The following is a 25,212-nucleotide window of genomic DNA, read 5'->3' as shown; positions in this document are numbered from 1 at the left end:
TCGCTGTCCTCAAATTCATTATGAATACGCTCGCCACCCCACCATTACCCAAATTAATAGTAATCCCCACTATCCAGCGCCATATTTCCTTCTAGGTGCCCAAAGGCTTCAGTCCCAAATTTCCTGCTACCTGGGTCTGCAGTACCCCCAACCACCGACATGTGTCGTTCTATATCCCTATTTGGAACACCCAAGCCTAACATACTTTGGGAAACAAGTTTGCTGGAGAGTGAGAAAAATTTTAATATATTTGAATATTGGCATACTTCGTCGACTGGCGTATTTCAGGACGCTAAAGTAAAACAAAGGCGAAAAAGCAAAACATGTTCACAAAAGTGTCTCCCCCACAAACAAGCAGCAGACACGCAAACTACACTCACTGTCTATGTCTTCTATGAGACTGGCTGTCCCCGGCATGTAGTTCATGGTGGAGTATTGTGCCGGTATTCGTCTCTCTGGTGATGCTCAGTGACACGGCGGGCAGAAAGCAATCTCCCCTACTCACTGTAGCAACTAGTTACCATTAGACTTAGAACAACGGACCTAGCAACGCGTCCTCATCACGTGTATTACACGTTACGTTCCAACAAACCGACGTAATGCAGTAGCTCTGTCCACTCAATGTTACGTTCAATTAAAAACCCTATGTTTAAAGAGCGGAAAAGAAGATTTTGTTAATCGCCTAATGGCAGGCGAGAGCTGAGGAGGCAATAGCACCCCCAACAAACCCGCTCTGACAGTGAGACACGTGCAGCCAGTTCCTTGCGAATTTTCCAGGTGGATTTCTGCTCATTTATTTCCATGGACCATACATCCCTATTTATTTATTTTAAATTAATAATTAAACAAACTGCACACATGTGTTCTCTTGACTTATTAGATAATCGTCTATTCAGGGCACAGTGAAATAAAATGACGTGCCCAGGATTGCTCACAAATGGCCAAGCAGGGATTTCAGACCATTTTACAACATAAGCACTTTACCACATATTTTCTCAGGTTAGTTGGTTGTTAGGTTTATGTTTTGTGAAGATGACTTGAACATTACAGCAATGATAACAAAGCAGCTTAAGAAATATATACATCCTTGTTATAGTAAAATTATATTTTAGCTTCCCTGTCCCCTTAAATGGGGAATACAAGTTCTAGAATAGAAAGTAATACGTACCTAACACATTGCCCTTAGGTTTTGCAAATATACTTTCAAAACGTAAAGCCACATAACAAAGGCTACTGTGGTAAGCTCTACTGCTTACTGGTTCACATATGCATCCTGGTAGTTATGTATAGTGTGAAGAAAATATCAAATTCCTCATGAATGCAAACCCTTTGTGCGTCTAAAATATGAGCACATAAGGACAATGAGAGACAGTTTAACTTTTTGGTCTTCATACTGGGTACGTAATTGGATATTTAACTTGAGCTTTATTTGGTTTTATTTTTGCAAAATAGCAAATTCCCGCTCCACAACCATTAGCAAAGAGGTGTTGTGTTTAAACACTCCAGTGGGACCCTTGTCGCTCACAGGCATCCTCTGATCTCTGCTGAGGGAAGACCTACACTGCTGTCCAGTACAATATATTTTTAATTTTCTGTAATTTTCTTTTATTCAAAGCGATGTCTATGTCTGTGACTGTGGTCATTTGTATTGCGCCTACGGCCCCAACTGCATTTAAGTGTGGATGCGTATTTTTCAGGTTTTCTAACCTATGACGATGCAACACTCTTCCCTAGAAGCCCGGGGCCTGGCGGGTCTCTGTTTTCTCCAGGAAGCCTTGAATGGACGCCAATGCACAGCACCACCTCAGTTGTGTTATGTTATGTTAGGTAATTTATACAGCGCCAAAGCCCTGTCAACTGATGCGTTGGATTGCCAGCACGCTGCAAGCCGTTTCCGCACATAAAGCTGTTCTGCAGCATAAGAGGCCACGAAACGTGGATTGCAGCGCTCTTCACTTAGTGTTGATCCCAGCGCTCCCATGTTACCTTGACTGTGTCATCTGTTTTCGCTGCTTCTGTACCTCCTACCCCATCTGTTCCTCTGTGTACCATTCCCCACTCCTTGTTTTCTTCTACCATGTTCCCCTCAGGTCTGTCAGAAGTTTGCCCCACCTTCTGCTACGTGAGCTCCTGCTTTGACCTCGGCCTGGTTTCCATACTTCTTTGGGATTGTGTTTACTACAGTTTTCAACATGTTTTGAACCCAGTCTGCCCCTTCAATTTGCTGTTGGATTGTGAGGTGAGCCGTCGCCGGTATTAGGCGAGTGGAACAGGTGAGCCTGGTGTGCTCCGATCCACACACAATGAGAAACCGCAGAGGTCTAGCAGACGCCATGCAGTCTGTGCTCGCGCCACGAAATCGTCTGCTCATGAACCGATGGACGAAGAAAGCCCCGATTTGCATAGGCAGAGTAAGGAATAAAGAAGGTGACTTCTGCTGCGTGCAACAGGAGTACCTTTTTCCAATAGTTCTGAGCGGTCCTGACACAGTGGCAAAGATTTGCAAGTGGTCTGTCACCATCAGGGAATTAAAACTGAACAGTTTGGGCAAATAGCAGAAGTTTAAGTTATTCAGCCACAGGTCAGAAGGAACAGGTCCACTGCAGCACAGCCACACTGTGGAGAGCATTGCAGGGCTTTAGATAAAGTATGGGGTTAGGAGCCCTCTTTTTTGTTTTCGGGGGGCCTATCTCATGAGGGATCAAAGTTAGCACATATACAGGTGAGATATAGGCCACCCCTCCCTTTCACACTTTGAGGTATGTGTAATGCACCACAATGTGACAGGCCACAAATTGGCCTCTCTTTTAATAGCAGATCATTGACTCATATCGGTAAAAAGTAACAATTTATTCATCATGTAATACAAAATTTAAAAATGCCTTTAAAACAAGACAATTTCACAACAATTGCACAAAAATGGAGCACCTACAGTTTCAATATTATGACTCATATAGAACTCACGTAGGTTAATCCAAACAATCAGTATGGTGAGGTTACTATGCAGTGACTTAATGTGTTGTTTTTGTTTCAATACACTTTGGTCGATACTATTGATGTTTCGAGCATGAGCGATATCTGCTCAGAGATTACAGAACTTTCATGACAGTTGTTTCTCTCATGCTTTCCTCAGGACTGGTAGACAAGGGTTTTTACTGTCTGGTTCCGTCATAGCATAGATATCCGGACCACGCTGGGTGGGCATAAACATACCCTGGGCCCAAAGATGCTTTATGAGCTGTGATTCCCTGATGGCGTGTGCCGGCGGCCTATACTGCCTGCACACAAGCAAAATACACCCAAGGTACCGGGTAGAAGCTGGTGTGGTGGGGGGCTCCGGGCTGTCCAGCGTTGCAGATGGGCCTGCTCTGACAATCCCCGCTGGGCAAGGGACATGCACTGGACTCCACTGCTGAGCCGCTCTTGACACCGCATCTGGGTGGGGATCACCCAGACCCCGCGATGGAACCTGCATCAGGATCCACCGCAGGGCCATACTATTCCCTGTGAGGGGTGTTGGCCCCCAAGCTGGTGGTGGAACTCCACTGGCCCCCCGGCGGATCCGCACACTGACATTGAGGCCCATTGAATGAAGACCGGAGATACCGGCTGCTTGATGGTTCCTGCAGCTGCGAAGCACACAGCATGGACCCCACTGGCAGTCAGTGGAACGGCACTGCTGTGCCCTGATCCAGGGCATTGATCATGGCCCTGTCTTGCTAGCGGGGTGTGCCTGATGCCGATCCGGGTCCCTGATAAATCGGGGCCTGCACACAGAAAGGAAGAGCAGCCACAAGGCACATATCCAGCAGGAGATACACTGCTGGCTGTATGCAGCGTTGGTGCATAGATAGCACCTGCAGACTGTTTGCCCCACTATTGGCACAGCTGCCATTCTGTATAATCTGGAGCCCTGCAGGAGAAGCAGAAGTGAGTTGGGGAAGGCACGTTCTCCACTGCAGATGGTGAGGAACAAGCACAACTGACTAGGCTGTGATACTGGCCCGTATGCCCCTTCCAGTAACCTCATGCTAAAGGCTTCTGGCCTGCGACATCAAATGGATAGTGCATAAAGGGCACCAGGGACTCTGCCCTATCCTCTACATCGTCAATGACTACTCCGGCCCGCAACACATACGTGAGGCCATCAATACACTGCCTGGGCTGCCTCCCGTGCTGGTCAACATTAGCACTGTCCCTGCATCGTGGGGGCCTGGCTGGCTTGTGAGCGCTACTTGCGCAAGTGGCCCTTCCTCATTCTATACCACCACTGCTGGGAAGGCACATGGTGACAGCCTCCCTTTGGGCATTGGAGCCGTCAAGTGCAAAAGGCTGCCATTGATTCCACCTCAGACAACATCGAGGACGCAACCTCTGCCAGTGCTCCAGTGAGGCGCTCATCCCACAAGCGATGCAGGATGGATATCCAAGCCCAACTGCAAGTCATTTTGGCCGAGATGAAAGTAATAGGACAGCGGTCGCAGGAAACCAATGGCGCCGTCCAGGACATCAAACGGGACCTGCATACTAGGCTGAATGCACAGGCAGCTCTTGAAATGAAGCAGCGCATCAGCACACAGGAGGATAATTTGTATACAGCAGCCACCGATCTGGATGGGCTGATTAACAAGGTGCAGCGTCTGGGGGCTAAAATGGAAGATCAGGAAAAGAGGTCCTGGCGCAGCAACCTCTGCCTGGCGGGCCTTCCGTAGCAGACCCAAGGCAGTGATCTGGATGTGTACTCTCAAGTTTCCCCTTATTACTTGGGCTCTCACTGTTTATAGAATGAGAGACAGAAGAAGAATCTCCAGAAGACTTCTTCTCCAACTTCTTCTTTTTGGAGTTCAGGCTTTCCTTGGTGAAGAAAAGACAGTGCCCTCCAGTAGCCACAATGTCCCCCTGACAATACAGGAAAGACATGGGGACCACCGAAGGGAAGGTCTGAAAATGTGGGGGGGAAAAGCTGAAGCAGAAAAAACCCAGGTTCCTCTTTTCTGGCAGAATTCTTGTTATTGACTGATACTCTTATCAACAGAGCTCTTACACTCTGTAAGGGACTCATGGTGGCAACAGTAAAGCCAGACACAAGTGATCACAGTTCAAGGGTATTTATCAAACCGTAAATGCAGGGTGGAAAAACGTCTAACCTAAATCTAAGATGGGATCAAGCTTCGACCATCAAATGACAAAATAAGACAGTCCTTGTGGCATCTTGTCAAAGTAAAAGGCCTATACTAAACAAAATAAATTGCCAAATCCTTACAACTAATTATGGAAAGCGTGTGGGATAGGGTTTTCAATAAAGAAAGAAGTGTTCACAAATAATAAGTCGGGATGTGATTGCCAGGGGTCTCCCTTCCACACGTTTTGAGCATGGGACAAAGTGGATCTCCTGAGCACAACACACACTCGAGCTTTCCCAGCACATGTCAACAGTTCCGTACCAGCTATCAGGTTCTTCGATGGTTCAGTCTCTCTTCAATAAAAGGTCTCTTGCCTTTGACGGCCTGATGTATTCTACAAAACGAACAAACAAATAGTTCCTTTCCAAATGGACTTTGGGTGATGACTTTTCACACCTGGATCTTCCTCGGTCGGGCTCGGATCCAAATGCGAAGTGGGATAATCCACTTCCCCTGGTCTTACAATACTCCTTGCATTCAAGAATCTTAATGTATTTTCAAACAATTCACTGTGTACACCCCTCGGTCGGGTACACTCCTGTCAGCACACTGTTCATGGGACTTCAGGCTTTGCCTTTTCTTGTTAGCATCCCTCTGCTGGGTTCACTCTTGCCAACCTTTACAACAAACTGTTAATGCACTAATTTCACCAAGCAGGATTCATTTCCCTTAGCTTCACAACCATCTGTCGGTCAAGGACTTTCAACTGTACAGAGGATTTTACAAGACACCTGTTTGACCACTTTGACCTCTTCTCACCTTTTCCCAAGGCCTTCTGGTTATGGTAGTTTCTACCATCGGTTAACCGCCCAGTGTTTCCTGCGTGAGAACCCACGTGGTGACGGACTCCTCCTGTTGCTGGTTACCCCCTTTTACATCAATAGCTCTTTAAGCCTTTCACAGTTCAAATTAGCTGTTTGCTACTTTTCGTTCAACACAGTTCGGTTTATTATCGACTCCCCCGTCAACTCACCAGCTGTGATGAACCACTTGGCTTTCTCTCTCTTTGGAGTCTAGGTTGGTACCACAGAGACAAGCGTCTCTCCCCAGCTTGGTAATCAGTGGAGAAGGCGCTCTTGTACCGTTGACATCTGCTGCAACACACGCTGGCTATTGTTTGCAGCTTATGATTCCTTCTGTGGAGGTTTTCACAGGCCTTGGTCGGAAAGGGCAAGGTCACTTCTACCCTTGTCACCCTCTCGGTATGCACTGTCTTTCTCCTCCTCTTGAACTGCCGTGCTGAGTTAGCTCTCATGTTGTGCGGTCTGCCTTGCTCGTCCTGTGCTCGCGTGTTCCACCTTTTATCCCTGTGTAGACGGGAAAGTGCCGTCGGGTGTGTGTGATTCTGGTCAATTGCCTGACTTTGCCTGACCCATGTATTGGGACATGTGAGGTAAATGGCTCTGGCGTTGGTCTGTTCTCTTTCGTGTTGTGCAAAAGATGGATGTCAGATCCAAGGGAATAGCTAGGGAGACACCTTCAGGTTTCTGACATACCCTTCCTCCATGCAATGTAGCCACATTTGTATCACAGGGGAATCGGGAAAGAAAATTTACATTTCCCTGGTCTTTTTCTTTCCGGTGAACCACAGTGAAACAATTGGGTTGTAGGTCTAGAAACCATTGCATGACCCGAGGGTTGGAGTCTTTGCGTTGGCTAATCCAAACTAGGGGTGAGTGGTCTGTAACAAGTGTGAACATTTGCCCCATGGCCAGGACCTCTAGTTCCAACACAGAGTAATTTTTTAAAAGTGGAAACAGCTTGCGGCTGCTGAATAATATGGGATGTTCCAATCCATTGCAAACCTGGGACAGGACGGCTTGTTACCCTGTAAGGGAGGCATCTGTCTGTAAAACAAACTCCTTAGAGAAGTTGACTACCTTTAGGATTGAAAAATTGTTTTTTTTAGACTATCACCTTGCGACTTTGGCACTCTCAGTTCATAAAAGGTGCCCGTCACACTTGGGAATACACAGGATTATTGCCCCTTCCTCCATGCGTTATAACGAAACCCAAAGTATTCTTCAGTTGCGCAGGCTCTTAGATCCACACTTTGTTTTCCAAATTACATTTATTTGTAATATGCATATGAATTGCACATATCTCAATGTTGTTCAGTAGTCAATAGGATGTCCTTATTGTTAGGGAGAATTCTCAAGTATGACTAATTTCCCTTACCTAGTGAGTCCCTCAGCAGTATTGCTGGATTTCTGGGATTGATTTTTTTCACCTGGTCAGAGTGTGAGCCTTTTTCCCACTCTTACATGTGTTTTTCCTGTGTGTATTCAACCTTTATTGTGTTCGTGGACTGTGGAGCCTCACCTACTCCACAGGCATCATCTTTTTCCTATGTGTTACATAGCACCCTCAGTGCTGTGACACAGTGTTGTCTTTTAGACTTCCCAACTCAGACTCCATTTTCTGGGGCTGACTACTATCCCCCAGAACATGTAAAGTTGCCATTAACTTTACTAGCCTCTTTTAAATCCACAGACCCAGTACAAACCATCTCACATGGAGTACTGGAAAGGGTTACTACCTACCTGTTTTTGTCTGTCTCTCTTGGAGCATTGTTTTGCTCCCTTTCTATTAAGACTTGGCTGGTGGCAGTGGTAACTACCCTATTTATTCTACCACGGTTATCTTCAATAACCCTGGTATTGTTTTAGGCTATCTTGGTAGCCTCGAACTTAAACCCACTTGACCATATTGTTTTTAATATTCCGGCTGGGTTTAGTCGCCATTTCTTTTTGGAAAAGTCTTTCTCGTGTTCGTCTCTACACGCCAAACCATGTTTGGTTCCTTTGTTCACTGTCTTTTTGCGGGCTTCTGCACAGGAGCCCTCCTTTAGCCGCCTGAAAGTCTGGGTAGGCAGGATGTGAGGGAGGGGTTTTAGGACCCCTGCCATGGGTTCCCTTGGTAACCCAAGTCGCACTCCTGTTTGATTGGCTGGGTGACTGTCCCCGCAATGATCTCTTCCCTACAGGTACTGCTGCCGTCTGCTATTAAGGAAGCTATTAAGGAAGCATTTAATTCTAAGCGGCACGCACGGCCGTATTGTCTCACCTTTTGTCTCCCCATTGGATCTCTTTGTAGCACTTCTCCTCTCCTTTGCATTCTGCATTTTTGCGAGTACTTCAGGAACCATATTGTATGATTGTGTGCATGAGTGGCAGAGAGCAAAGCACTCTCGTTGTTGATTGTTGTGAGGGACTGAACCGAAAGTAGTTTCTGTGAACTACATTTCCCTAGGGTATATTTCCTTTGTCCAGGCGCTTCAGCGCCGGCGCTTCTGGGTCGCGCCGGTCTTCACCGGTCACACCGCGCACCCTATATATCTTGTGGACACCTTGTGCAGCTCATCTCTTCCCTACAGGTACTGGTGCCGTCTGCTATTAAGGAAGCATTTAATTCTAAACGGCACGCATGACCGTATTGTCTCATCTTTTGCCTCCCCATTGGATCTCTTTGTAGCACTTCTCCTCTCCTTTGCATTCTGTATTTTTGCGAGTACTTCAGGAACCATATTGTATGATTGTGTGCACGAGTGGCAGAGAGCAAAGCACTCTCGTTGTTGATTGTTGTGAGGGACTGAACCGAAAGTAGTTTCTGTGAACTACATTTCCCAGGATCCCTAGGGTATATTTCCTTTGTCCAGGCGCTTCAGTGCCGGCGCTTCTGGGTCTCGCCGGTCTTCACCGGTCATCGCTGCAGCTCGCCGGCTCGCGGGAAACCTCAGCTTTTTAGCAGGGGCTTCAATTACGTTGGCAAGCAAACGCCTCTCCCTTTTAAGTTAGTTGCTCACGTATCCTGCATTAGGTTCATTATGTGCCTGAAGAAAATATCACGCCAATCCAACATGAAGTTCAAGATCGCACCCTTGCTGGTGCTATCTTTCTCCCTTCTCAACACACGCTCGCTATATAAGCATGGTGTGGAAATTTCCGACCTAACTAATGAACTCAAGCCTGACTTTTTCGGTATAACTGAAACCTGGCTCAACCCTGACCTTCCCACCCAAGCCACACTCTCCACGCCCGACGACTACACTCTTTTTAGAGCAGATAGTCTGCAGGGTAAAGGTGGCGGAGTGGCCTTGTTATGTAAATCAAATCTTGAATGTTATGAAATTCCTCATACCTCTCCAGAAGGCTGTGAGAGTTTATGGGTAAAAATAAAAACCTCTCCACATACCACTTTAAACACACTCACGATCTGTCGCCCACCCAAAGTCATGCCCCTATTTGAAGAGCAGCTCAGTGACCTACTGGCTCAGATCTGTACCACTAAAGGCCCAGTTATCATCATGGGTGATTTTAACTATTGAGCCAATGACCAACAGGATAAAACAGGCACCAACCTGATGGATACCATCACCTCCCTTAGCCTTACCCAGTGGATGAAATCCCCCACGCAAAGCAAGGAACATACCTTAGACTGGCTCCTGTCTCAAAATGCCAATATCTCTGACATCTCGGCCACACCATGTATTTGGTCTGACCACCTTCTTATTCAAGCCAAGATTTCACTACCCTCCCCTCCTCCTAAACTTAATGCCACCCCACGCATACAGAAAATGTCTCGCAACCTTAAAAATCTTACAGCTCCAAATTTTGCCACACTGCTATCTTCCAAACTTCATCCCCTTGACAACTTTGTTGACTCCTCGAAACTTATCAATCACCTGTCTACCAACATCAAAGAAACAGTTCACGACCTTGCCCCATTGAAAATGAAGACAATAAACACCAAAACCACAAAGAACACCTGGTTCACTAATGAAATTCTTGTGGCCAGACAAGAAAAACAAGCCCTCGAAAGAGTCTGGAGGAAAGACCCCAACGATAACACTCTAACCAACTACAAAAAATCTATCCTCAATTATAAAAAACTCATCACAGAAGCTAAGGCCACACATCATAACGCAAGGATAGTGAATGCTCAATCCAACACTGGGGAGCTTTTCAAAATATTAGCGGAGTTTCAAAGTCAGCCCCCAACCATTAATAATATCATTAAGGACAATAAATGGTGTCAGGGCATACATGATGCCTTTCTACTCAAGATTGATTCTCACAAAGAAAAAATAAATAAAGCTCTAGGCAATGTAACATCCCAGCAAATCCCCATAGACACCGTTCTGCCCAATACCTGCGAAAACAACATCCCTCAATTCTCCTTCACACACTACTCCGAGGATGAAGTACTCAAAATCATAAAGGACCTTAAAGACACGTCTTGTCCTGCTGACGACTGCCCCACAAGCACTCTTAAGGAGTCTTTAGAAACTCTGGTTCCATGGATTACCAAACTGGTCAATCTCTCTTTTGATGAGGGCCTGGTACCGGAACTGCTAAAATCAGCGTGGATCACACCTTTATTGAAAAAGGAAAATCTTGATCCAGCGAACAATGACAATGACAGGCCCATTACCAATGTGCCATATGTTCTCAAGATAATTGACAAACTTGCATATTTACAATTACAAGCCCATGTTGAAAAATATAACATCTTGGGTACCTGTCAGTCGGTCTATAGGGCTCGTCACGGGACTGAAACAGCAATGCTAGATCTTAAATCTGCCTTAGCTAGCGTAGCTGATAACAATCAAGCTGCTTTGCTCAAGCTATTACACCTCTCTGCAGCCTTCCACCTAGTTGATCACAGCTTACTGGTGTCAAGGCTCGGAGAGGTCGCCAACTGCTCTGTAATTGCATCCAGATGGATTGATTCCTTTCTGGGTCCCAGAATGGTGAGGGTCTGTGTTGGCGATAATCAATCTTCTCCAATATCTCATACATGCGGAGTTCCTCAGGGCTCCTGCCTATCGCCTCTGCTTTTCAATCTTTCTATTCGTCCCCTTCTTGACCTCTTAAACAAATTAGGAGTGCAATACACGAACTACGCTGATGACACTCAGGTGGTCATACAGCTAAGTGGCGCCTATAGCAGCGATACAGTAACCATCAATAAAATATACAAAGCCATACAAGACTGGATGGCCTGCAGTTCTCTTGCCCTGAACGACAAAAAAACTGAACTCCTCATCGTGGCATCTAAAAACACCCGTGCGAAACTCGACTCCAACTATGCTAGTTTCCATGTTGCCGACAATACCATTCTCGTCCAAAAGAAAGTCAAGACCCTAGGCGTCGTTCTTGACGAAGAACCTTCTATGAAGTCCCATGTCTCCAGCATTAAATCTAGCTGCGGTCTTATAAATAAAAGAATAGGCTATATTCGACCATTCATCTCAGAAGAAAACTGTGCCCTTCTGTCCACTGCACTGATCAATTCTAGATTGGATTATTGCAACAGCCTCCTAGCGGGCACCACAGCCTCCAATATCCAATCATTACAAGTGGCTCAGAATAATGCTGTTCGTAATATCTTCAATCAGTCCCGTCGTACACACATTTCCATCTTTAGGAAAAAACTTCATTGGCTTCCCGTTAAACATCGGATAACACACAAGATATTGACCGCGACCCACAAATGCCTCAGCCTCTGTAGCCCCACATATTTGTCAGCCCGCATTAGCATTCAATCTAACGCGAGGAACCTTCGTTCATCCTCTGCCACTATTCTCAAGCATCCAAAATACAGGACAGCCAAATTTGGAGGTACCACTCTTGACGCTCAAGGTCCCCTTCTATGGAACAAACTCCCAGCCCAGATGCGGCATATCCAGGACTACACTGCATTCAAACGTGCTGTAAAAGCCCACTACTTCAATTTGGAATAACTCTTTGACACCTCTTTCTTCTTTGTCATGTGTGTTTGTTTGTTTGTTCAGTTTTATGTGCGCCCTGAGGCCCACGGGCATGTTGGCGCATTACAAGAATTTAAATAAATAAATAAATAAATAAATATGTGCTTGTCAGCCAGGCTGTGTGAATGGGAGAAAGCTGCATAAAAAGCAGGTCTCTGGGTCTGGAAGAGCAGAGTCGCCTGCTGGGACGAAAGAACCGAAGAGGAGCTGACAGAAGAGGACAGAAGAGGACCCCTACAACGACTGAACCGCCCGGTGAAGCCCTGCTGCAGGTCCTAATCTTCAGACTCAAACGACAGAGATGATCTTCCAAGAATCTTCTTCCCTTGAGCTGGTGGGACCAACCAGGACCCCCTCTGCTGGTTGAATTCGCTGTACAGAGCTACAGTGGGTAAGACTCCTCATATTATTTACGAAACAGGAGGGTTAAAATAGCAGTTAAGGTGACACAGCTTTATTGGCAAAGGGATACGGACCACGAAAAAAAAAAAAATAAAAGTGGCAGAGAACTCAGTACTTTAGGACTGCACGTGAGACCCACAGGATTGAAAGAGTACAGCTGGAGAGTCATCTTGTAATCACCTCTGGTTAATGTGCAGTCTCGAGAGGGCAGAGGAGGGCACTGATGCTAGGAGGAGATACGGCAATGAATGCTACAGGAATGAGTGGAGCATATAATCCAGACGACTCAGTGAATCAACGGCAAGCACCCGGCGAGACTTGCTCCCCAGCTGCACGGTCACCTCCTGAAGTGATTAAAGAGTATGGAGATCCAATGGCAATTACCAAGGAAGAATTAATGCAGTGTCTAGCCGAGAACCAACAGCGTTTAAAGAAAACGCTCCAGGATTCTTGTCAAGAACAGATTATTGCAGTAAGATCGAACATAAAAAGTGCTGTCTTAGAAATTAAAGGGGAAAGCTCAAAACTAGGAGAGCAAGTTGATAATACAGAACAAACTTTACAAGAATTGGCAGAAGAATCGCAAAAAAATGATGAAACTCTGAAGCAGCTAACACGAATGACGCACAAATTAGAAATTCAGTGCAACGACCTTGAGAACCAGTCAAGACGATCCAATATACGAGGAGACCGTAGACAAAGACCTCAAGCACTCACTACAAACTCTTTGCACAGATCTGCTGTTGCAGATCGCTCCAGACAATATCCTTTTGGATAGAATACACAGTGTGGGCCCTCCTAGGAAAGAACCAGGGACCAGACCCCGGGACGTGCTGGTTGCATTTACATCATATGGGCAGAAGGAAGGAGTCCTTAGGGCAACACGGACAGGTACATCCGTATCCATCAATGGATTGGAAGTTCAGCTTTATCAAGACCTGCTTTTTCCACCCTAATCAAAAGGAGGCAGATGAACCTGGTTACTAGTATTCTTAATCAGGAGAAAGTATGTTATAGATGGACTTTTCCTTTTGGTTTGCTTTTTTCCTGGAAGGGGAGATAGATCCGGGTGACGAAATGTTAAGAGGGTCTGGATGTAGTAGTGCTGGAAGGCAGAAGAGAGCAGTCTGGGACATCGGATGCGGAAGGAGGAACCTGTAAGCAGAGACTACAATCGGAGTGGTCGATGACAAAAGTGGAAAATTGAAAGGCCAGAGCTCTGAAAGGCTGGGACAAGTCAAAGGACACGCCACAATGTGGTGATGGCGGCGCGATCAGACGAACCAGGTACACCAAGGGAACTGGGGAGTTTGATGTGAACAAGAAGTTGAGGGAGAATGGGAATGGAGATGGAGGGCCGGGATCAGAATGGGAAATGAAGTAGGGGACCGGATTGCGATCTCATGGAATGGGCTAGTATACCTTTCCTCAGTTTGTTGTTCCCAGAGAGTTTACCGGCGCATGGACGGGTTATCCAGAGGTTGTCAATAGGACCCATGTGCCGGCCTGGCCCAAAGTTTAGGGAAGAGGGGTTCAGCGGATGGTGGGGGTGGATTGAAGGGGGGGTTTGGGGTTGGGTGGGAGAATGGGGAGGTCGACCAACAGGATAACTGAAAAAGCACGACTTGGGGTAGGGGAGCAAATAAAATCGAGCACTGAGGGTTCTAACAAGTATAACATACGCATGTTATTTCAAAATAACCACAGCTCGAGTAGACCTAAGAGGACTCTCAAAGGGACAAGGGGTTAAGGTCCAAGGAAAAGGAACATGAAGGTTGGGATTAGGCATTTATCATGAGTTTTAAAATACTTAGATACAATATTCAGGTGTTAAATTCACCTGCAAAGCGTTGTAAACTAGGATCTTTCTTGAGGCGCGAGAAACCAGTCATTCTCGCAATCCAAGAAACCCATATATGTAGAAAAGATAAATCACAAATTAGACTACAAGGGTACCCGGAGATTCTACAGGCAAATACAATTGAAAAAAAAGCGGGGCTTCTGATCGCATTTAGGAATAATCCAGATTTGGTGATTTTGAATTTACAGTTGGGACAGTTTATGCACCTAACTCAGCACAGGAAAGCTTTTTGACGGCAACAATGGAGATATTAGAAAATATGGCAGAGGGTCACGTGATACTGATGGGATTTTAATTTAATATGGGATGCAGGAATTGAGTTGAGTTGTGTGGCGAGTTAACAGAGGAAGTAAACCAGGATTCACGTTTTAGTCGCACATATACAAAACCCAGTCGTGAATAGATTATATTTGTACATCCGCTAAACTGGTGGGTCAAATTCAAGAGGTTTTGATGGGATCGATAGCACTATCGGACCATGTACCCCTAGGGGGCGATATTGACCATGGCAACTCGAAATAGAGGGGTGTGGAATTGGGCTCTGCCAGAATGGATCCTTGCGGATACAGGGCCTCATTACACGGTAGGCGGAGAACCATGGCGCTATTAGCGCCATGGTTCATGTCGGTAAAATACCGGCACCGCCTTGGTGGAAAGGGGAATTACCGCCCCATTCCAAGGTTGGCAGGGCGGTAATTCCCCCTTCCACCATTGCCCTTCCCCATTCTTGCCCCATAGGGCATAATGGGAATGAGGAAGGCGCTAATTACGGCACCGCAAATTGCGGTACCGTAATTAGCTCCCTGGGCCCCTTTGCGGGTTGGTTTTTAACACCTGCAAAAAGCAGGCGTTAAATTCCCCAACCCGCAAAGGGACCTCGTAGTAAGGCGGTAAGGATTTACTGGTACCGGTAAAATACCGGTACCGGTAAACCCTTACCGCCTACCGTGTAATGAGGCCCACAGTCTTTTTGGGGGAAGAACGCATTGAAGCCTACTTTAGGGAATATGCGATGCAGATACCTTCCCAAGTATATGGTGGGATGCTCTCAAGCCAGTAGTCAGAGGAGAACTGATAGCCCACAAAGCATTGAAGGAAAAGATGTCTAGGCTGCTTGAAGATGACTTAGAGACTCAACTTCAGAATATATTAACAAAAAATAGCAATTACCCTACGAGGAAAACAATGAAAACATATAGAATAGTTATAGGCCAGTTAGACCTATTAAGGACAAAAAAGGCAGAGAGGACCCTACTAAAAACTAAACAACATTGTTATGTCCATGGGAATAGGGCAGGCAAGTTATTAGCATGTCAACTAAGACAAAGGGCGGCCACCCAAATGAAATTGAAGATTAAGAAAGAAGAAGGGGAGGAAGTTATTGGCACGGAAGGGATAATAAGATGCTTTGAAAAACATTCTATGGAGCATTATGTTCATCTGAAAGGCTACAGGAATGTCCATTAAATACATATTTAGCCATAGTACTCTTCCGAAGCTATCTGGAAAAGATAGGGGGGAGCTCAAGAAGGATATTATAGAGGAAGATGTGAGTGCGGCCATAAGGAAACTCCCATCGAAAAAGGCCCTGGGATCAGATGGTTTTACAGCCATATTCTAAAAGAAATACGGGCACATTCTAGCCCCCCCATTTGACGAGCTTATATAATTCCTTTTGAAAAAAGCGGGCATGTCACAGTATCAATAGATGAGGCTAAACTGGTGGTATTTCCGGAATCGGGCAAAGGCCCAGCAGGGTGTGGGTCGTATAGACCAATAGTGCTCATTAACATTGACGCAAAAATGGACACCAAGATACTAGCCACACAAATGGAGGACAGACTTCATACGTTAGGGCCTGATCAAGCAGGGTTCATAAAAAATCAACAGACCTTTGATAATTTAAGAAGGGTTTGCCGCCTAATGGAGAAAGTGGAGCAGCGGGGTATCCCTGTGGTACTCCTCCCATTGGAAGCTGAAAAAGCTTTCGATTGGGTGGAGTGGCCCTTTCTCTTCCAAACAATGCAGAAAATGGGGTTTGGCAAGCATTTTATGCAGAAGATACAGGCAAACTATCAAACCCCTACCTTACGGTTATCCATTAATGGACAATTTCCAAGCCTGATACGCCTAGAGAGGGGTACCAGACTTGTCCCCACTGCTTTATGCACTATATCTAGAATCTTTCTTACAACATATATGGGAGGCGCTGGGTGTGAAGGGGGCCCAATTTGGAGGAACTGAACACAAAATAATGGCATTTTCCGACGACATGTTGCTAGACATATCAGACCCCTGCGAATCTCTGAAAGCAATAGTATCGAAACTGACCAAATTTGGGGCAGTTTCAGGATTAAAAGTGAACCCGCATAAATCCGAAATACTTAACCTCACCCTAACAAAAAATAACATAGCAGAAATCCGTGGATTCACCCTATTTTCATGGGCAGAAGAAAAAATCAAATACCTAGGGGTTTTTATAATGAAATCTATGACAACGCTGTATGAGGCAAACTACCCTCAGCTGTTGGATAACTTAATAAAGGACTTACAAAGACGGAACCCCTTATACATATCATGGTTGGGGCACATGGCCTCCATAAAAATGGTGACCTTGCCACAGTTCCTTTACTACTTTCCGGCTTTACCGATAGCTATTCTCATGAGTTTTTTTAAATCATTCAATCGCATCTTATCCGCCTTTGTTTAGTAGAACAAAAGACCAACGGTGGCCTTGCGGACGTTAATTGCACCAAAGAATAGAGGAGGGATGGCCATCTTGGAATTTAGAATGTATTAATGGGAAGCACAGTTGAGGATATTGAAACATTGGTTGGCAGGAGATGATAGTAAACATTGGGTTGCTATGGACAGGGCGGTGGTGGGCGCCCCATTAGCCAAGGTTTTCTGGTTACCTAAGGCCGATCGCCCTTTAAGTATGAAGGCATCATGAATAACGGTACTGGTGAGCGATGTATGGAATGAAGTGGTGAAACAGAAACACATATCAATGATTCCAGGGCCTTTTACACCAATATTTGGGAACCTTCAGTTTACCCCGGGGATGGAGACTAAAGCCTTCGCTAAATGGAAGCAGAGGGGGTTGTACAAGGCTTGAAGATCTCACATTAGTACAAGAAATTAAAACTTTTGATCAATGCAAACAATTATTTACACTCACGGAAAAAAGACCTACTTAGTTACTTACATTAAACAAAAGGAAAGCTCTACAATAAATTAGTATCAAAGGCACTGTAATAAGTTAGTAACTTAGCTCAAAGAATTATTCATTTCATCTATTCATTGTCATGAATTCAATTTTATTATATGCCCTATAGCCTTAAAAAACACGATAATCCTTTAGCCCCCAATGAATGTCCAGCATTTCGAGGCATAAAGGACAGAAACCTGGACAAGTCGAGCTTTAGAACAAATGAGATTTTGCACATGATATTTACTTGCTTTACAAAGTTGTGAATAAGCGAGTCAACCGTGTATCTTTCTTGTTTCTTAAATGTGTGTGTAATTACATAATTAATTGTATGTTGTTCAACTGTATTTTTTATATACATGTTTTGTAAGGCTATAGTGCATATATGTTTAATAAAGTTGAATTTATGACAATTAATAGATGGAGTGAATAATTCTGAGTTAACATACTAACTTAATAGAGTTCCTTTGATACAAATGTATTGTAGAGCTTTCCTTTTATTTAATATTAGACTACTACCCCATTAGGTAGGAAGGCTTAATGCCCTTAGGTGGGGAAGCCAATTGGAACTATTCCGACTTAGTTATTACAGGCTCTGGCATTGGGCCCTGTATCCCCCAAATAAAGCTCAAGCGGGTACACAGCTTACTGCATTCGAGAAATATATTGCATAACACATGGGGGACATCCACTTGATCTCAACATTTTATACTTTGTTTTTTGAAGGGAGCCCGGGAGAGAAGTGGCTGTACATGGTCAAATGGGAAGGTACATTGGATCGTCCATTAGCAGAGGAGGAATGGGAGTCACTCTGGGTTAATATCTCAAAATTAACACGGTCTATCAAACTAAGGGAACTGTGGTTTAAAATTCTCACTCAATGGCACTATACCCCGGAGAGACTTAATATTATTTTTAAAGGGACTCTACTGGTCTGTTGGTGTAATTGTAAGAAGAGGGGGGATTGGCTCCATACATGGTGGTCGTGTCCAGCTCTACCATCATTCCGGTGCCAAGTTAACAGGACCATGCAAGACTTCTTGGGGGCTAATATAACAATAGGGGCAGGCGAATGCCTACCAGACCTTTGGTCAAAAATATGATCTCACGAGAAAGGTAACATAAAAAGGCATTTGTGGTTTTGACGTTGACAGCCCAACATGTGATCGCACAGAATTGGAAGGCGCCAACTTACCATGTGTGGCTATAAAACTTTGGCAAGTATTAACCATGGAATGGGTGACGTACAACTTACAAAGGGAAGATCGCTAGTTTAGGTCGTACTGGTGCACAGTGATGGACTATTTGAAGGATGACTATCAAATCCATCTGTGCTCACAGAACATTATGATTTTGGACATTGCCTGAGGCCCCAATACTATATGAAACATATGATGAACACATTACTAGAGTTTTGTTTTGTTATTAAAGGCACTACTGGTCGCGGGGAAAGGGAGAGAGAGGGGGAAGACAGAAGGGTTGGGGAGGGGGGTGATTGTTTTGTAACCTTAGGAAATGCCAAGAAAAAAAGAAAAAAAAAGAAAGGACAGTGAAATGGCTGCGGCTCCTGAGAATAGGATTCTACAAATGTGCTACATGTACGATGTGTACATTTGCACATGGGAACACTGACACATTCATAGGCCAGAGTGCAACGAAAGTACAAATCAAGGAATACATAAACTGTAAAACGACATTTGTGGTATATGCACTGACATGTGTCTGTAACAAAATCCATATAGGAAGTACAATTAGGCCTTTGAGAACCAAAATAAGGCAACATATCTCTTCTATCGGTAGCCAAGACCCCAAGCTTCCTTTGGCACAACATTGGCAAAAATATCACCAAATGCAGAATAAACACAACATAAGATTTATAGGCCTTAAAAAGATTTCATTAAATAAGAGAGGAGATAATAAAGAGCGTTTTTAAAGACAGAATGAAGGGAGATTGATATGTAGATTTCGGGCGACAGAGCTCGGTCTCAATGTGGATCACGAGATGGGTTTGTTTTTGTAAAAAATGCTTAGAAATCCCAAATTAATTTTTCCTGTTTAGTAGATGGTTACTATTGCTCATGTAGACTTAAGGGAATTGAGAAGGCATACATTTGGCAAGCAGAAATCTCAGATAAGTAAGGATTTTCCTAAGAATATGCTGGTTGAAATCCGGTATATACTTAATGTAATTATAAGTAAGTGGCACTTAGTTATGGGAGTGATATCGAGCAGGTAATGTAGAAAGACAAGCCAAGATAAACTATTTTGTTTAAATACACATGCACAAGCATAAATGCAAATACAGGGATTAGTCTGAAAACGCAGAATTAAATTTGGGTATTAAGAATATAACTGCTGAGGGAGGTTTAGATAACATGTTGTGTAAAATGTTTGAATGCAGGCTGTCATAAGCAACAACTGCAGGAGATGTTGCTGCTCAATGTTGAAGGAGGCGGGACAAACAACGCGCATGTCATTGGTGACACAGTGGGTAACACCCACTAGTATAAAAAGCAATCTCAGAATGGCGACCGCATCAGAGTTAAAACACATGGTTGCATTGGAATTGAATCCGAGACTAAGGCAAGTAAAAACTTTCCAATAATGGTATAAACCATAGCACTTTTAAGCAGGTCTTTGTTGAATAAATATGTTAGAATGCTTGATGAGTTTAAATTGAGACAATCAAGGTATCATGAAGATTTGAATGTGAGGAGGCGGGGCATGGACCTTAAACGTTTAAACTAACTTTAATCTGATCAACAAAAGTTGAGTGATAGCATATTGCTAATAATTGAACACGTGAGGCCGGGGCATGGAACTTAGGATCACGTTTTTTGTAATTATTGTAATTGATCAATCCATATAGAAAAGAGGAATAGAATGTAATCTACCATGACATGGCAAAGACTTCAATGTTTAGGGGTAGAGCATGTACCCTAAAAGCTCTTTTATTTTATGGCAAATGTACCGCAAACAAACATGTTTAACTGTTTGAGATGCTTCAAACCAAGGGGAAATGGCACATTACAAAGAAGTTCATGTTTGGGTGGGGGGCATGGAACCTAAGAACTCTGTCATGTGATTACGCAAATGGATAAATTGCACACAGAAAAAAGAAATCTAATTTCACCTAATTCTATTATAGAAAGAGGGAACTAACCTGGGAATGGTCTAAAACGTAATAAACAATCAACTACTGTTCATGCTTAGCAAGATTGGTGAATATGATGCACGAATAATAAAATATGGAGATTACTGATAATTATAAATTATTGTTCAAGGATAAAGTCCTGTTTTGCTAAAGGCCCATAGGCAGAAATAAGTGTCATCAATAAGGACATCCTATCGACTACTGAATAACATTGAGATATGTGCAATTCATATGCATATTATAAATCCATTTAATTTGGAAAACAAAGTGTAGATCTAAGAGCCTGGGTCAAATGAAGAATACTTTGGGTTTCATTACCTTTAGGATTGGGTTCTGACACAGCATCTGCTTCAAGGTGTTATAACATATCTCGTCCTTGTCATTCCAATGAAGTTTCTGGGGTTTGGCATTCTTGAGTTTATCTGCTAGCCAGGCTTTTTTGTCCAAAAAGTTGGAGATAAACCTTCGGTAGTATCCTACTAACCAGAGAAAACCTCTCAGATCTCTTTTGGTCTTGGGAATTGTGTATCTAAGACGGTTTCTACCTTCTCGTGTTGTGTTTGTACATTCCCGTTCCCTACGAAAAAGCCAAGATATTTTATAGCCAATTGGGCCAATCTGCACTTAGCTGGATTAGCAGTTAGGCCAGCTGAGAACTTTCATGATGGTATAAAGATGTAAGAGATGGTCCCCCCGAATCTTAATATAAATGACGATATCGTCAATATAAGCTCCACAGAAATCATAATGGGGTTGTGGGATTTGATCCATGAGGCATTGGAAAGTGGCTGGCGCACTCTGTAGACGGAAAGTGATGACTTTAAATTGGAATAATCCTAGCAGCGTTGAAAACGCAGTCTATTCCTTATCTGGGCCATATAGCGGAACTTTCCAGTGCTCCTTGGTTAAATCTACGGTAGATAGAGAGGTGCCTACTCCGAGTTTATCAATTAGGTCATTGATGCGTGGCATGGGATAGGCATTGAAGTCCGATATGGCAATAACTTGACAGAAGTCTATACAAAATCTCCAGGAACAGTCAGGTTTAGTCACCAACACGATAGGAGAGGACTATGAACTTGAAGAGGGCTCAATAATGTTGGCTTTCAACATTTTGTTGACTTCCTCGATCACTATCTGTTTACGGGCTTCTGGGAGTCGATTTGGTTTTAAGTGTACCACTTTACCTCTACGTGTTCTAATATAGTGGTATGCACCTTTTGGTTTTTCTGAGAATACATTGGGAAATGAAATAACTACATATTTTAGATCTTTTTGGTGTTGAGTAGATAGCCAAAGTTAAATAAAAGTTATCTATGTCTTTGGGACCCAGACATGCTAGTACTTTGGCATGGGTGGCTGACGGGTTCTCTTTCCACTCTTTCAAGAGATTTATGTCATATCATTGGATTTTCTATTTTCTATCTGGTTGGGCTACTCTATATAAGTACATGTTTCAGTTCTACATCTCATAAGGTTTCATGCCATTTGGAGACCAGCTTGTTCTCTGAGGTTGGTAAGAGGACCAGTACTTTCTGTCCTATGGAGAATGATCTTAAATGTACTTTCTTGTCATAAGTGGCCTTTTATTGGCTCTGAGCTTTTTCCATATGAGTACAAACTAAGTCTCGGACCAACTTCATATGTTCTCGCATTCGGGTGGCGGTTTGCGAGATGGGAATAGGGGCCTCCTCTCGTTCTTCCCAGGTTTCCCGGAGCATGTCCAGAACATCTCGCGGCTCTCTTCCATAAAGCAATTCAAAGGGAGAGTAACCTGTGGAACCTTGGGGGGTTTTCTCACTGCAAATAGTGCCAATGGGATAATTCGGTCCCAGTCTTTCCCGTCCTTGTCTACCAGGTTTTGTAGAATTCATTTTAGGGTTTTATTTAATCTTTATACCAAGCCATCGGTTTGGGGATGGTACACAGAAGTTCACAAAGTGGTAACGTGGAGTAGCTCTTTGACTACGCCCATAAGCTTACTTGTAGAATTCGAGCCCTGGTCCGTTAGTATTCCCTTTGGAAAACTGTCCCCAGAGAAATGCGGTAGAAGATGTTTAAAGATCTGCTGGGTGGTATTATTTCGCATTGGGAATGCCGTGGGATATCGGGTTGCATAATCCACAATTACTAGGACATAATTAATGCCTACTCTGGATATATTTAATGCCTACTCTGGATATTTCAAGTGGTCCAATTATGTCCATACCAATTTTTGAAAAGGGGATTCCAATGATCGGCAATGGGTTCATGGGATGGGATGTGCGTGCTGGTCTTTTGACATATTTTGCACGTCTGGATGAAAGTTTTTACATCGGCGTGGATACCTGGCCAGTAAAACTTTCTACTAATATGCGCCTGGGTTTTAGATTGTCCTAAATGCCCCCCAGTAAAATGGGATTGCGCGATTTCCAGTACAACCTTTCGGTGGCTTTTGGGTATTACCAATAGTGTTTTTACCATACCTTTTGAGGAGGTTTCTCTTCTGTAAAACAATCCTTGGTTTAGAAAGAAAGAGGGTCACCCCTTCTCTAAGCCTTCTTCAGTAATTCCTTGTAAAACCTTTTCAGGGAGAGCTGGATCATTTTGCTGGGTGAAGGATAGGTCGGGATAGATGGTGGGTTCTTCTCATTTCTTTTCTTCAATGTTAATCGATTTATCAGCTCCACCAAAGCCTTATCTGGTCCACTTTCTTTAAACTGAGAAAATGGAGCTCTTTCCAAAATTCCCTGGGCAATTTGATCTCCCCGAAGTAGCTCAAAAGGGATCTCGCCATGGTTTTATAAGAGAACTTTCACATCTCCCCAAATATTGGGATAAATAATGCCTGCTAAGATATCTATCCCGAACGTCCACGCTAGGCAGGATTTTGGGGCCAATCTAATGTAACACCCCGAAGGGGGCATCAAACCCAAGTCTTTAGGAATAATTCCTCTTTTCCCAGGGAGGATAATCGCTTTCCTACTGCTAAGGGCTAGAGACTATCTGACTAAGTTTTTGAAATTGTACGGTTCCCCAATTAGTTTCAATTGAGTCACATTCCAAACCTGACACCTATATGTAAAAGGAGTTCATGGTGGCAACAGTAAAGACAGACACAAGTGATTACAGTTCAAGGGTGTTTATTAAAGTGTAAATGCAGGGTGGAAAAACACCTAACCATAATCTAAGATGGGAGCAAGCTTTGACCATCAAATGAAAAATAAGGCAGTCCTTGTGGCGTCTTGTCAAAGTAAAAAAGGCCTATACAAAAAAAACTATTTCCAAATCCTTACAACGAATTACAGAAAGAGTGTGGTATAGGGTTTTCAATAAAGAAAGAAGTTTTCACAATAATAAGTCAGGATGTGATTGCCAGGGGTCTCCCTTCCCCACGTTGTAAGCACAGAACGAAGTTGATCCCCTGAGCACAGCACACACTCGAGCTTTCTCAGCACATGCCAAAAGTTACGTACCAGCTATCAGGTTCTTTGATGTTTAAGTCTCTTTTTCAATAAAAAGTCTCTTGCCTTCGAGGGCCTGATCTATTCAACAAAACAAACAAACAAAAGGTTCCTTTCCAAGTGGACTTAGGGTGATGATTTTTCACCCCTGGATCTCCCTGAGTCGGGCTCAGATCCAAATGCCAAGGGAGACAATCCACTTCCCCTGGTCTCACAATACTCCTTGCATTCACTCCTTCCATTCCCAAATCTTAATTTCTTTTCAAACAATTCCCTGTGGCCATCCTTCGGTCGGGTTCACTCTTGTCAACACACTGTTCATGGGACTTCAGGCTTCACCCCTTCTTGTTAGCACCTCTCCGCTGGGTTCACTCTTGCCAACCTTTGCAACACACTGTTCATGCACTAATTTCACAAAGCAGGATTCATTTCCCTTAGCTTCACAATCATCTGTTGGTCAAAGATTTTCGACTGTACAGAGGATTTTACATGACCCCTGTATAAGCACTTTAACCTCTTTTAGCCTTTTCCCAAGGCCTTCGGTTACAGTAGTTTCTACCATCAGGTAATCGCCCAGAGTTTGCTGCGTGAGCACCCACATGGTGCCGGACTCCTCTGTTGCTGGTGTTCCCCCTTTTTCATCAATAGCTCTTTAAGCCTTTCACAGTTCAAATTAGCCATTTGCTACTTTCCGTTCAACACAGTTCGGTTTCTTATCGACTCTCCCACGTATCAGCAGCTCTGATAAACCACTTGGCTTTCTCTCTTTGAAGTCACGGTTAGTACCACGGAACCAAGGGACTCTCCCGGCTTGGTAATCAGCAGAAGAGGGTCTTGTGTACCATTGAAAACTGCTGCAACACACGCTGGTTATTGTTTGCGGCCTTATGTTTCCTTCTGCAGAGGTTTCACAGGCCTTGGTCGCAAAGGGCAAGGTTGCTGCTCTCCTTGTCAACCTCTCGGTATGCACCATCTTTCTCCTCTTCTTGAACTGCTGTGCTGAGTTAGCTCTCATGTCGTGTGGTCTGCCTTGTTCATCCTGTGCTCACGTGCTCCACTTTTTATCCCTGTGGGGAAGGGGAAGGGGAAGGGCCGTCGGGTGTGTGTGATTCTGGTCAATTGGCTGACTTTGCCTGACCCTTGTATTGGGACATGTCAGGTAAACGGCTCTGGTATTAGTCTGTTG

General features: G+C 44.1%; 1 protein-coding gene across 1 annotated transcript in view; it reads right to left on the bottom strand.

Moving 5' to 3' along the window:
* Nucleotides 1–545, bottom strand: part of LSM1 (LSM1 homolog, mRNA degradation associated) — a 246,565-nt gene extending 246,020 nt beyond the window's left edge. The window contains exon 1 of the mRNA XM_069617942.1: nucleotides 381–545. Within this exon, the coding sequence (XP_069474043.1) occupies nucleotides 381–426 (46 nt within the window). The 5' untranslated portion in view covers nucleotides 427–545. The remainder of the gene's footprint in view (nucleotides 1–380) is intronic.
* Nucleotides 546–25,212: the final 24,667 nt, after the last annotated feature.

This window comes from Ambystoma mexicanum, chromosome 10 (assembly GCF_040938575.1).
Source record: "Ambystoma mexicanum isolate Mex_15411 chromosome 10, UKY_AmexF1_1, whole genome shotgun sequence".
Taxonomy (NCBI): domain Eukaryota; kingdom Metazoa; phylum Chordata; class Amphibia; order Caudata; family Ambystomatidae; genus Ambystoma; species Ambystoma mexicanum.
This window is presented reverse-complemented; position numbering and strand designations above follow the sequence as displayed.